At 35.5% G+C, this 14,654-nt stretch overlaps 1 protein-coding gene across 50 annotated transcripts in view; it reads left to right on the top strand.

Annotated features, from left to right (window-relative positions):
- adgrf6 (adhesion G protein-coupled receptor F6) overlaps positions 1-14,654 on the top strand; it is a 44,320-nt gene that overhangs the window by 583 nt on the left and 29,083 nt on the right. For 41 of the 50 annotated variants that reach the window (XM_042747244.1, XM_042747236.1, XM_042747230.1 and 38 more), the window contains exons 3-21: positions 80-235; positions 543-689; positions 792-950; positions 4,183-4,329; positions 4,596-4,742; positions 5,048-5,194; positions 5,450-5,602; positions 8,328-8,483; positions 9,269-9,415; positions 9,517-9,675; positions 9,815-9,961; positions 10,237-10,383; positions 10,716-10,862; positions 11,160-11,312; positions 11,429-11,584; positions 13,459-13,605; positions 13,706-13,864; positions 14,018-14,164; positions 14,273-14,419. In XM_042747244.1, coding sequence (XP_042603178.1) covers positions 80-235; positions 543-689; positions 792-950; positions 4,183-4,329; positions 4,596-4,742; positions 5,048-5,194; positions 5,450-5,602; positions 8,328-8,483; positions 9,269-9,415; positions 9,517-9,675; positions 9,815-9,961; positions 10,237-10,383; positions 10,716-10,862; positions 11,160-11,312; positions 11,429-11,584; positions 13,459-13,605; positions 13,706-13,864; positions 14,018-14,164; positions 14,273-14,419 — 2,868 coding nt within the window. Of the gene's footprint in view, positions 1-79; positions 236-542; positions 690-791; positions 951-3,697; positions 3,781-3,881; positions 4,041-4,182; positions 4,330-4,595; positions 4,743-5,047; positions 5,195-5,449; positions 5,603-7,158; positions 7,306-7,609; positions 7,757-8,058; positions 8,212-8,327; positions 8,484-9,268; positions 9,416-9,516; positions 9,676-9,814; positions 9,962-10,236; positions 10,384-10,715; positions 10,863-11,159; positions 11,313-11,428; positions 11,585-13,458; positions 13,606-13,705; positions 13,865-14,017; positions 14,165-14,272; positions 14,420-14,654 lie in introns of those variants that run through there. The other 9 variants (XM_042747194.1, XM_042747209.1, XM_042747210.1 and 6 more) reach the window with 9 other exon arrangements.

Here is a 14,654-nt window from a genome sequence, read left to right as displayed (position 1 = left end):
TAAAATTAAACTTTATACATCATTAATACTGCCATAAATGATGTTATTTGGATATCTGAACTCTTCCAATGTTTTTCAGTGTGTTCTTTGAATGAAACTCAGTATCAGTGTAAATGTGAGGGTCTGTTTGTTTGGCCGAATGACACGTGTCACTCATACGATGCCTGTGATGTCATCACTGATGGTTCATGTACATGTATCAATGCCCTTCCAATCGACGGACAGTTCTGCCAAGGTGAGACACTGACATCATTCTATGACAACATCAGTTCTCTCCATTTAATTGTTTTAATATGTTTTCCTGTTGATTTTACTGCATTTATTTCTGCTAGGATTGACAGACTGATTATATGCAGTTTTTTTGTTACATGGTCTATTACAGTAAATGGAGTTTTGTCATTTAAATATGTACAACAAAGTAATGTTCTTTTAATATAAAGCTCAGTCTTTGAAGAAGACAATTCTACAATATTCCTAAATTTTTGTCATTAACAGAATCATACTGATTGTTCTGCTCAACCTGCTTCTGTTTGTTCTTGCAGTGCTACCTTCTAAATACATGATTGACATTGATGTGAGATTCTTTGACTTGTTCCTGGTGGACTACTTACGGAATATCGTCAGAAATGTCAGCCTGCCTTTGACTCTGAGACACAGCATTAATATCACAGATATCGACATGACTACTGGTGAGATTGGAATGTTTCATCAAGTCACACACTAAGATCAGTTCAGTATTAGGAGAAACTGACAGTTTGAACACAAAAAAAATGAATCCCATTGTTTTACAGTGTGTGGGTTAAATGGAACAGAATATGAGTGCAAGTGTGAGCAGAACCATGTTTGGCCCAATGACACCTGCAGGGCCTATCAGGTGTGTGATGGCATTGTGGGAGGCACTTGTGGATGTATTCAAGCTCTTCCTTCAGAGGGTCCACTCTGCCAGAGAGGTAAGAAATCACATTAGACAAATGTGCTGATTGTAACTGTAGTAACATTACCAGTATAAATTTATTTGATCACACTTGACACATAGTTTGGAAACCTTTAATTATAACATTTGTGCAATACCTTCCCATTTTATTCAGACATCAACGAATGTGAAGACGCAGTGTCAGTGTGTGGTCAATACTCAGACTGTATTAACATCATTGGGAGTCACATGTGTTCATGCTGGAGTGGATTTAATACCTTCAATAAAGACAGTCCTGTGAGCCGCAACAACTCATGTCAGGGTAAGTGTTATTAACTTTTTTGGTGGGATTTTTATCTTATGAACCTGAGGGTACAGAGCTGCTGTGTCTGTAAAGTTTGAATACTACTGTGAGCTTTAGCTGTTTCTGCTTGAGGTGTAGCTTCACCCAACAAATAATTTATTTTTTTCTTTTCACCTTTCTGGAATAATGATTGTTGTTGAATATCTTTAGATACCAGAGATCTTTGATGTCTTTAGAGGTATGTCTAATTTAAAACTGTAAAATCTAATTTTTATTTTTTTATTTTTTCTCTTTTTTTATAGATATAAATGAATGTCTATTCAGTCCATCTGTATGTGGTCCAAATTCCATCTGCACAAATCAGTTGGGAAGTTACAATTGCTCATGTCTGGATGGATTCACTGCAACAGTTTCAAGTTTCCCCATCAGCATCAATAACACATGTACAGGTAAATCCTACAATCATATTATATTGTAAATACAATAATTTTCTTAAATAACCCAGCTTATTTTAATATTTATTTAGATTTTTGCTTTTTTTGTCATCACATCATATTTAACACAGTATATAGCAAAATCAACTATTAAACAGCAACAAAAAATGTTTCTACCTGCTGCCTACATAAATTTTTCATCCTCTGTTTTAAATGTTAGCAGCCAAAGCATAAGAAAAACTAGATTCAACTTATGGTGACTTTCATACTTGAGTGTTCCTAATAGTAACAATATGTATATTTTTATATCTTCTTAACAAAGATGTGCATGAATGTCTTAATACATTGGAGGTCTGTGGTCCATACTCTCGTTGCACAAACTCAGTTGGGGGTTACAACTGTTCCTGCTTGAGTGGATTTACTGTAACAAAGAGCAGTGAACCAGTCAGCACCAGTAACCCATGCAATGGTGAGCATGTATAAGATATATTTTATCATTTAATAAATAAATAAATGAAACAGAAATATTAAAATACTATAATCATCTGTTATATGAATTGCTGTACGCAATCTTTCATCTTTCATCTATGACCGAAGCTGGTTAAATTGATGCTGGAGTGGTTAAAATAACTGTTCTATTAAGTCTTACAGGCTGAAATAACACAATACATTCATAATTTCCCTCTGTGAACCTGGATTATGTTATTTTTGCTGGTAAAAGGCATAGTCATCATTTCTGGATATTCTTTCCACTCTTTTTCTACAGTGACTCTACTTTTGACTGAGTATCTGATTGAAATTCAGATCAATAGCATGGACAGTAGCATCACTGCTCAGCTGAGGAACCTTCTGATGTTTTTCAGTTTGCCCTACACAATCAGTGATAGCACTAACATTACAGAAATCAACATAACTACTGGTATGATCTCTGGCTCTGCTTTGTAATGTTGTTTAGCTAAGATTAAACTTTATACATCATTAATACTGCCATAAATGATGTTATTTGGATATCTGAACTCTTCCAATGTTTTTCAGTGTGTTCTCTGAACGAAACTCAGTATCAGTGTAAATGTGAGGGTCTGTTTGTTTGGCCGAATGACACGTGTCACTCATACGATGCCTGTGATGTCATCACTGATGGTTCATGTACATGTATCAATGCCCTTCCAATCGACGGACAGTTCTGCCAAGGTGAGACACTGACATCATTCTATGACAACATCAGTTCTCTCCATTTAATTATTTTAATCTGTTTTCCTTTGATTTTACTGCATTTTACAAATGGGTTTGACAGACTGATTATGTACAGGGTTGTTGTTTGCAAATAACTCTGTATAAGACACATGTGGCCAGATTTACTAACAGATTGTGCCAGCACAAACCGTCTTTTGGCATTAAAATAGTACTGTCAGGCTTTCCTAAAGATGCGCAGTGAAGAATTAGTGCTGAAAAGTCATGGACATTTAATTTTACGCCTGACACTGAATATGCATTTGTAGGAGTTTCCCTTCCAAATGCAAAATTTATGAGAGGAGAGTATTACAATGAATTACGCAATGCAATTTACTAATGTTTGTGTTCGTCAAATTACTAGTATTTCAGCCAGTATTTAACGCCAAAAAAAAGCATGTCTTAAAGCAGGTGCTAATTTGCGGTGCTCTTGGTAGATTGCGCTGGTTATTATGGAAATGATCTGGTTGCGTCTGTGTTCTTTAATGTGCGCATTGTCAGTAAATCACATGCATAATTTTCCCCATAGGCACTTTTATGGAATTATGCTCTAATCCCAATTTGCCCTGCTTAGTAAATCTGGCCCATGGTTTATTACAGTATAAGGAGTTTTATCATTTAAATATTGACAACAATGTTCTTTTAATGCTCAGGCTTTGAAGAAGATAATTCTACAATATACTGACTTTTTTGTCATTATGCAAATCATACTGAATGTTCTAGAAGCTCAACCTGCTTCTGTTTGTTCTTGCAGTACTACCTTCTAAATACATGATTGACATTGATGTGAGATTCTTTGACTTGTTCCTGGTACTACTTACGGTATATCGTCAGAAATGTCAGCCTGCCTTTGACTCTGAGACACAGCATTAATATCACAGATATCGACATGACTACTGGTGAGATTGGAATGTTTCATCAAGTCACACACTAAGATCAGTTCAGTATTAGGAGAAACTGACAGTTTGAACACAAATAAATGAATCCCATTGTTTTACAGTGTGTGGGTTAAATGGAACAGAATATGAGTGCAAGTGTGAGCAGAATCATGTTTGGCCCAATGACACCTGCAGGGCCTATCAGGTGTGTGATGGCATTGTGGGAGGCACTTGTGGATGTATTCAAGCTCTTCCTTCAGAAGGGCCACTTTGCCAGAGAGGTAAGAAATCACATTAGATCATGAATGTACTGATTGTAATTGTAATAACATTACCAGTATGAATTTATTTGATCACATTTGACACATAGTTTGAAAACCTTTAATTATAACATTTGTGTAATACCTTCTCATTTTTTTTCAGACATTAACGAATGTGAAGACGCAGTGTCAGTGTGTGGTCAATACTCAGATTGTATTAACATCATTGGGAGTCACATGTGTTCATGCTGGAGTGGATTTAATACCTTCAATAAAGACAGTCCTGTGAGCCGCAACAACTCATGTCAGGGTAAGTGTTATTAACTTTTTTGGTGGGATTTTTATCTTATGAACCTGAGGGTACAGAGCTGCTGTGTCTTTACAATTTCAATACTACTGTTAGCTATAGCTTTTCCTGCTTGAGGTGTAATATCACACAACAAATTATTTATTTTTTTATCTTTTTGGCTTCCTGGAATAATGATTGTGGTTAAATGTCTTTAGATACCAGAGGTCTTTGATGTCTTTAGGTGTCTGCCTAATTTAAAACTGTAAAATCTATTTTTTTTTTCATAGATATAAATGAATGTCTGGTCAGTCCATCTGTATGTGGTCCAAATTCCATCTGCACAAATCAGTTGGGAAGTTACAATTGCTCATGTCTGGATGGATTCACTGCAACAGTTTCAAGTTTCCCCATCAGCATCAATAACACATGTACAGGTAAATCCTACAATCATATTATATTGTAAATACAATCATTTTCTTAAATAACCCAGCTTATTTTAATATGCATTTTGCTTTTGCATTTTTTGCCATCATATCATATTTAACACAATTTATTGCAAAGCCAACTATTAATAAGAAACAAAAAATTTTTTTGCTGCTGCCTACATAATTTTTTAATCCTCCATTTAAAATTTTAGCAGCCAAACAGTAAGAAAAACCAGATTCAACTTATGGTGACTTTCATACTTGAGTGTTCCTAATAGTAACAATATGTATATTTTTATATCTTCTTAATAAAGATGTGCATGAATGTCTTGATACATTGGAGGTCTGTGGTCCAAACTCTCGTTGCACAAACTCATTTGGGGGTTACAACTGTTCCTGCTTGAGTGGATTTATTGTAACAAAGAGCAGTGAACCAGTCAGCACCAGTAACCCATGCAATGGTGAGCATGTAGAAAATATATTTAATCATATTTTTAAAAAAAATTATTGAAACAGAACTATTAAAAAACTATAATCATCTGTTATATGAATTGGTGTATGCTTCAGATAATGACTCTTTCATCAATGACCGAAGCTGGTTAAATTGATGCTGGAGTGGTTAAAATAACTGTTCTATTAAGTCTTACAGGCTGAAACATCACAATCCATTCATAATTTCCCTCTGTGAACCTGGATTATGTTATTTTTTTCTACAGTGACTCTACCTTTGACTGAGTATCTGATTGAAATTCAGATCAATAGCATGGACAGTAGCATCACTGCTCAGCTGAGGAACCTTCTGATGTTTTTCAGTTTGCCCTACACAATCAGTGACAGCACTAACATTACAGAAATCAACATAACTACTGGTATGATCTCTGGCTCTGCTTCGTAATGTTGTATAGATTAAACTTTATACATCATTAGTGCTGCCATAAATGATAAGTTTTGGATTTTTTTACCCTTCCAATGTTTTTCAGTGTGTTCTTTGAATGAAACTCAGAAAAAGTATCAGTGTAAATGTGAGGGTCTGTTTGTTTGGCCGAATGACACGTGTCACTCATACGATGCCTGTGATGTCATCACTGATGGCTCATGTACATGTATCAATGCCCTTCCAATCGACGGACAGTTCTGCCAAGGTGAGACACTGACATCATTCAATGACAACATCAATTCTCTCCATTTAATTATTTTAATATGTTTTCCTGTTGATTTTACTGCATTTATTTCTGCTAGGATTGACCGACTGATTATATGCAGTTTTTTTTGTTACATGGTCTATTACAATATATGGAGTTTTGTCATTTAAATATGTACAACAAAGTAATGTTCTTTTAATATAAAGCTCAGTCTTTGAAGAAGACAATTCTACAATATTCCTAGATTTTTGTCATTAATAGAAACATACTAATTGTTCTGCTCAACCTGCTTCTGTTTATTCTTGCAGTACTACCTTCTAAATACATGATTGACATTGATGTGAGATTCTTTGACTTGTTCCTGGTGGACTACTTACGGTATATCGTCAGAAATATCAGCCTGCCTTTGACTCTGAGAAACAGCATTAATATCACAGATATCGACATGACTACTGGTGAGATTGGAATGTTTCATCAAGTCACACACTAAGATCAGTTCAGTATTAGGAGAAACTGACAGTTTGAACACAAATAAATGAATCCCATTGTTTTAGTGTGTGGGGTTAAATGGAACAGAATATGAGTGCAAGTGTGAGCAGAATCATGTTTGGCCCAATGACACCTGCAGGGCCTATCAGGTGTGTGATGGCATTGTGGGAGGCACTTGTGGATGTATTCAAGCTCTTCCTTCAGAGGGTCCACTCTGCCAGAGAGGTAAGAAATCACATTAGACAAATGTGTTGATTGTAATTGTAGTAACATGACCAGTATACATTTATTTGATCACATTTGACACATAGTTTGGAAACCTTTAATTATAACATTTGTGCAATACCTTCCCATTTTATTCAGACATTAACGAATGTAAAGACGCAGTGTCAGTGTGTGGTCAATACTCAGACTGTATTAACATCATTGGGAGTCACGTGTGTTCATGCTGGAGTGGATTTAATACCTTCAGTAAAGAGAGTCCTGTGAGCCGTAACAACTCATGTCAGGGTAAGTGTTATTAACTTTTTTGGTGGGATTTTTATCTTATGAACCTGAGGGTACAGAGCTGCTGTGTCTGTACAGTTTGAATACTACTGTGAGCTTTAGCTGTTCTTGCTTGAGGTGTAGCTTCACCCAACAAATGATTTATTTTCTTCTTTTCGCCTTTCTGGAATAATGATTGTTGTTGAATATCTTTAGATACCAGAGGTCTTTGATGTCTTTAGAGGTATGTCTAATTTAAAACTGTAAAATCTAATTTTTATTTTTTAATTTTTTCACTTTTTTTATAGATATAAATGAATGTCTGTTCAGTCCATCTGTATGTGGTCCAAATTCCATCTGCACAAATCAGTTGGGAAGTTACAATTGCTCATGTCTGGATGGATTCACTGCAACAGTTTCAAGTTTCCCCATCAGCATCAATAACACATGCACAGGTAAATCCTACAATCATATTATATTGTAAATACAATAATTTTCTTAAATAACCCAGCTTATTTTAATATGCATTTTGCTTTTGCATTTTTTGCCATCATATCATATTTAACACAATTTATTGCAAAGCCAGCTATTAATAAGAAACATTTTTTTTTTTGCTGCTGCCTACATATTTTTTTAATCCTCCATTTAAAATTTTAGCAGCCAAAGAGTAAGAAAAACTAGATTCAACTTATGGTGACTTTCATACTTGAGTGTTCCTAATAGTAACAATATGTATATTTTTATATCTTCTTAATAAAGATGTGCATGAATGTCTTGATACATTGGAGGTCTGTGGTCCAAACTCTCGTTGCACAAACTCAGTTGGGGGTTACAACTGTTCCTGCTTGAGTGGATTTACTGTAACAAAGAGCAGTGAACCAGTCAGCACCAGTAATCCATGCAATGGTGAGCATGTAGAAAATATATTTCATCATATATTTTAAAATAACTGTAACGGAAATATTAAAATAGTGTAATCATCTGTTATATGGATTGCTGTATGCTTCAGATACTGACTTTTTCATCTATGACCTGAAGCTGGTTAAATTGATGCTGGAGTGGTTAAAATAACTGTTCTATTAAGTCTTACAGACTGAAACATCACAATTCATTCATAATTTCCCTCCGTGAACCTGGATTATGTTATTTTTGCTGGTAAAAGAGATAGTCATTATTTCTGGATATTCTTTCCATTTTTTTTTCTACAGTGACTCTACCTTTGACTGAGTATCTGATTGAAATTCAGATCAATAGCATGGACAGTAGCATCACTGCTCAGCTGAGGAACCTTCTGATGTTTTTCAGTTTGCCCTACACAATCAGTGACAGCACTAACATTACAGAAATCAACATAACTACTGGTATGATCTCTGGCTCTGCTTTATAATGTTGTATAGCTAAAATTAAACTTTATACATCATTAGTGCTGCCATAAATGATAAGTTTTGGATTTTTTTACCCTTCCAATGTTTTTCAGTGTGTTCTTTGAATGAAACTCAGTATCAGTGTAAATGTGAGGGTCTGTTTGTTTGGCCGAATGACACGTGTCACTCATACGATGCCTGTGATGTCATCACTGATGGCTCATGTACATGTATCAATGCCCTTCCAATCGACGGACAGTTCTGCCAAGGTGAGACACTGACATCATTCTATGACAACATCAATTTTCTCCATTTAATTGTTTTAATCTGTTTTCCTTTGATTTTACAAATGGGTTTGACAGACTGATTATGTACAGGGTTTTTGTTTGCAAATAACTCTGTATAAGACACATGTGGCCAGATTTACTAACAGATTGTGCCAGCACAAACCGTCTTTTGGCATTAAAATAGTACTGTCAGGCTTTCCTAAAGATGCGCAGTGAAGAATTAGTGCTGAAAAGTCATGGACATTTAATTTTACGGCTGACACTGAATATGCATTTGTTGTGGAGTTTCCCTTCCAAATGCAAAATTTATGAGAGGAGAGTATTGCAATGAATTACGCAATGCAATTTACTAATGTTTGTGTTCGTCAAATTACTAGTATTTCAGCCATTATTTAACGCCAAAAAATAGCATGTCTTAAAGCAGGTGCTAATTTGCGGTGCTCTTGGTAGATTGCGCTGGTTATTATGGAAATGATCTGGTTGCGTCTGTATTCTTTAATGTGCGCATTGTCAGTAAATCACATGCATAATTTTCCCCATAGGCGCTTTTATGGAATTATGCTCTAATCCCAATTTGCCCTGTTTAGTAAATCTGGCCCATGGTTTATTACAGTATAAGGAGTTTTATCATTTAAATATTGACAACAATGTTCTTTTAATGCTCAGGCTTTGAAGAAGATAATTCTACAATATACTGACTTTTTTGTCATTATGCAAATCATATTGAATGTTCTAGAAGCTCAACCTGCTTCTGTTTGTTCTTGCAGTACTACCTTCTAAATACATGATTGACATTGATGTGAGATTCTTTGACTTGTTCCTGGTGGACTACTTACGGAATATTGTCAGAAATATCAGCCTGCCATTGACTCTGAGACACAGCATTAATATCACAGATATCGACATGAATACTGGTGAGATTGGAATGTTTCATCAAGTCACACACTAAGATCAGTTCAGTATTAGGAGAAACTGACAGTTTGAACACAAATAAATGAATCCCATTGTTTTACAGTGTGTGGGTTAAATGGAACAGAATATGAGTGCAAGTGTGAGCAGAATCATGTTTGGCCCAATGACACCTGCAGGGCCTATCAGGTGTGTGATGGCATTGTGGGAGGCACTTGTGGATGTATTCAAGCTCTTCCTTCAGAAGGGCCACTTTGCCAGAGAGGTAAGAAATCACATTAGATAAATATACTGATTGTAATTGTAATAACATTACCAGTATGAATTTATTTGATCACACTTGACACATAGTTTGAAAACCTTTAATTATAACATTCGTGTAATACCTTCTCATTTTTTTTCAGACATCAATGAATGTGAAGACGCAGTGTCAGTGTGTGGTCAATACTCAGACTGTATTAACATCATTGGGAGTCACGTGTGTTCATGCTGGAGTGGATTTAATACCTTCAATAAAGACAGTCCTGTGAGCCGCAACAACTCATGTCAGGGTAAGTGTTATTATCTTTTTTTTTTTTTTTTTTTTTTTATGAATCTGAGTGTAAAGAGCTGCTGTGTCTTTACAATTTTAATACTACTGTTAGCTATAGCTTTTCCTGCTTGAGGTGTAATATCACCCAACAAATTATTTATTTTTTTATCTTTTTGGCTTCCTGTAATAATGATTTTGGTTGAATGTCTTTAGATACCAGAGGTCTTTGATGTCTTTATGTGTCTGCCTAATTTAAAACTGTAAAATATATATATATATATATATATTTTATAGATATAAATGAATGTCTGGTCAGTCCATCTGTATGTGGTCCAAATTCCATCTGCACAAATCAGTTGGGAAGTTACAATTGCTCATGTCTGGATGGATTCACTGCAACAGTTTCAAGTTTCCCCATCAGCATCAATAACACATGTACAGGTAAATCCTACAATCATATTATATTGTAAATACAATAATTTTCTTAAATAACCCAGCTTATTTTTATATGCACTTTACTAATATTTAACACAATTTATTGCAAATCCAACTGTTAATAAGAAACAAAAAAAAGTTTCTACCTGCTGCATATCCACCCATCTATCTGCATATCTATCCCACCCTTTGGGACTGCTGGCATATTTTTTAATCCTCCATTTAAAATTTTTAAGCAGCCAAAGAGTAAGAAAAACTAGATTCAACTTATGGTGACTTTCATACTTGAGTGTTCCTAATAGTAACAATATGTATATTTTTATATCTTCTTAACAAAGATGTGCATGAATGTCTTAATACATTGGAGGTCTGTGGTCCAAACTCTCGTTGCACAAACTCAGTTGGGGGTTACAACTGTTCCTGCTTGAGTGGATTTACTGTAACAAAGAGCAGTGAACCAGTCAGCACCAGTAACCCATGCAATGGTGAGCATGTAGAAGATATATTTTATCATTTAATAAATAAATAAATGAAACAGAAATATTAAAATACTATAATCATCTGTTATATGAATTGCTGTACGCTATCTTTCATCTTTCATCTATGACCGAAGCTGGTTAAATTGATGCTGGAGTGGTTAAAATAACTGTTCTATTAAGTCTTACAGGCTGAAATAACACAATACATTTATAATTTCCCTCCGTGAACCTGGATTATGTTCGTTTTGCTGGTAAAAGGCATAGTCATCATTTCTGGATATTCTTTCCACTCTTTTTCTACAGTGACTCTACCTTTGACTGAGTATCTGATTGAAATTCAGATCAATAGCATGGACAGTAGCATCACTGCTCAGCTTAGGAACCTTCTGATGTTTTTCAGTTTGCCCTACACAATCAGTGACAGCACTAACATTACAGAAATCAACATAACTACTGGTATGATCTCTGGCTCTGCTTTGTAATATTGTATAGCTAAGATTAAACTTTAAACGTCATTAATACTGCCATAAATTATGTGATTTGGATATCTGAACTCTTTCGATGTTTTTCAGTGTGTTCTTTGAACGAAACTCAGTATCAGTGTAAATGTGAGGGTCTGTTTGTTTGGCCGAATGACACGTGTCACTCATACGATGCCTGTGATGTCATCACTGATGGTTCATGTACATGTATCAATGCCCTTCCAATCGACGGACAGTTCTGCCAAGGTGAGACACTGACATCATTCTATGACAACATCAATTCTCTCCCTTCAATTGTTTTCTGTTTTCCTGTTAAATTTACTGCATTTTACTTCTAGGTTTGACAGACTGATTATGTGCTTGTTTTTTTTTTCAAATAACTCTATATACAGCACATGGTCTATAAAGTTTTGTTGAAATGTTAACAACTCAGTAAGATACTTTCAACATTAACTTTAGATTTTTTTGTACAAACCCGATTCCCAAAAAGTTGGGACACTGTACAAATTGTGAGTAAAAAAGGAATGGAATAATTTACAAATCTCATAAACTTATATTTTATTCACAATAGAATATACATAACATATCATTTCATGAGAGCTACACATTCCAAAAAAGCTGGGACAGGTAGCAATAGGAGGCCAGAAAAGTTTAATGTACATATAAGGAACAGCTGGAGGACCAATTTGCAACTAATTTGGTCAATTGGCAACATGATTGGGTATTAAAAGAGCCTCTCAGAGTGGCAGTGTCTCTCAGAAGTCAAGATGGGCAGAGGATCACCAATTCCCCCAATGCTGCGGCGAAAAATAGTGAAGCAATATCAGAAAGGAGTTTCTCAGAGAAAAATTGCAAAGAGTTTGAAGTTATCATCATCTACACTGCATAATATCATCCAAAGATTCAGAGAATCTGGAACAATCTCTGTGTGTAAGGGTCAAAGTCGGAAAACCATACTGGATGCCCATGATCTTCGGGCCCTTGGACGGCACTGCATCACATACAGGAATGCTACTGTAATGGAAATCACAACATGGGCTCAGGAATACTTCCAGAAAACATTTTCAGTGAACACAATCCACCGTGCAATTCGCTGTTGCCGGCTAAATCTCTATAGGTCAAAAAAGAAGCCATATCTACTGTAAACATGATCCAGAAGTGCAGGCGTGTTCTCTGGGCCAAGGCTTATTTAAAATGGACTGTGGCAAAGTGGAAAATTGTTCTGTGGTCAGACGAATCAAAATTTGAAGTTCTTTTTGGAAAACTGGGACACCATGTCATCCGGACTGAAGAGGACAAGGACAACCCAAGCTGTTATCAGCGCTCAGTTCAGAAGCCTGCATCTCTGATGGTATGGGGTTGCATGAGTGCATGTGGCATGGGCAGCTTACACATCTCGAAAGGCACCATCAATGCTGAAAGGTATATCCAAGTTCTAGAACAACATATGCTCCCATCCAGACATCGTCTCTTTCAGGGAAGACCTTGCATTTTTCAACATGACAATGCCAGACCACATACTGCATCAATTACAACATCATGGCTGCGTAGAAGAAGGATCTGGGTACTGAAATGGCCAGCCCGCAGTCCTGTCATAAAGAGTCATAAAGAGGAAGATGCGACAAAGAAGACCTAAGACAGTTGAGCAACTAGAAGCCTGTATTAGACAAGAATGGGACAACATTCCTATTCCTAAACTTGAGCAACTTGTCTCCTCAGTCCCCAGACGTTTGCAGACTGTTATAAAAAGAAAAGGGGATGCCACACAGTGTTAAACATGGCCTTGTCCCAACTTTTTTGAGATGTGTTGATGCCATGAAATTTAAAATCAACTTATTTTTCCCTTAAAATAATACATTTTCTCAGTTTAAACATTTGATATGTCATCTATGTTGTATTCTGAATCAAATATTGAAATTTGAAACTTCCACATCATTGCATTCTGTTTTTATTCACAATTTGTACAGTGTCCCAACTTTTTTGGAATCGGGTTTGTATATTACATCTGAGAAAGAAATTATTTCATATTTGAAATGAATGTAAATAGTAAATTTTTATCATTATGAGGATATAATCATACTGATTGTTTCTTTTCAACCTGCTTCTGTTTGTTCTTGCAGTACTACCTTCTAAATACATGATTGACATTGATGTGAGATTCTTTGACTTGTTCCTGGTGGACTACTTACGGAATATCATCAGAAATGTCAGTCTGCCTTTGACTCTGAGAAACAGCATTAATATCACAGATATCGACATGACTACTGGTGAGATTGGAATGTTTCATCAAGTCACACACTAAGATCAGTTCAGTATTAGGAGAAACTGACAGTTTGAACACAAATTAATGAATCCCATGTTTTACAGTGTGTGGGGTAAATGGAACAGAATATGAGTGCAAGTGTGAGCAGAATCATGTTTGGCCCAATGACACCTGCAGGGCCTATCAGGTGTGTGATGGCATTGTAGGAGGCACTTGTGGATGTATTCAAGCTCTTCCTTCAGAGGGTCCACTCTGCCAGAGAGGTAAGAAATCACATTAGATAAATATACTGATTGTAATTGTAGTAACATGACCAGTATAAATTTATTTGATCACACTTGACACATAGTTTGGAAACCTTTAATTATAACATTTGCAATGTGCAATAACGTGCAATACCTTCTCATTTTTTTCAGACATCAACGAATGTGAAGACGCAGTGTCAGTGTGTGGTCAATACTCAGACTGTATTAACATCATTGGGAGTCACGTGTGTTCATGCTGGAGTGGATTTAATACCTTCAATAAAGACAGTCCTGTGAGCCGCAACAACTCATGTCAGGGTAAGTGTTATTAACTAATTTTGTTTTCTGTTTTTATCTTATTAAATTGAGTGTAGAGAGCTGCTTTGCCTTTACTGTATTTTTATGTTTCTTTTGTTTCTATCATAGATATAAATGAATGTCTATTCAGTCCATCTGTATGTGGTCCAAATTCCATCTGCACAAATCAGCTGGGAAGTTACAATTGCTCATGTCTGGGTGGATACACTGCAACAAATTCACGTCTCCCCATCAGCATCAATAACACATGTAGAGGTAAATCCTTGAATCAAATTTATATATATCCTAATTTTGGAAAATAACTAAAGACATTAAGTATTTCATTTTTTTCTGTCAAATCATTATTAGCACATTTATTATTAAATTAACAATTAAACAACAATTAGTGTTTTCATCTCCTGCAAAAAAAATCTACATCCCCTAGTTTTCATGTTTGGTATCTAAAACATAAAAAAATGAGATTCAAATTAAAATGACTTTCATGGTCCTA

This window comes from Cyprinus carpio, chromosome B20 (assembly GCF_018340385.1).
Source record: "Cyprinus carpio isolate SPL01 chromosome B20, ASM1834038v1, whole genome shotgun sequence".
In the NCBI taxonomy this organism is placed as follows: domain Eukaryota; kingdom Metazoa; phylum Chordata; class Actinopteri; order Cypriniformes; family Cyprinidae; genus Cyprinus; species Cyprinus carpio.
This window is presented reverse-complemented; position numbering and strand designations above follow the sequence as displayed.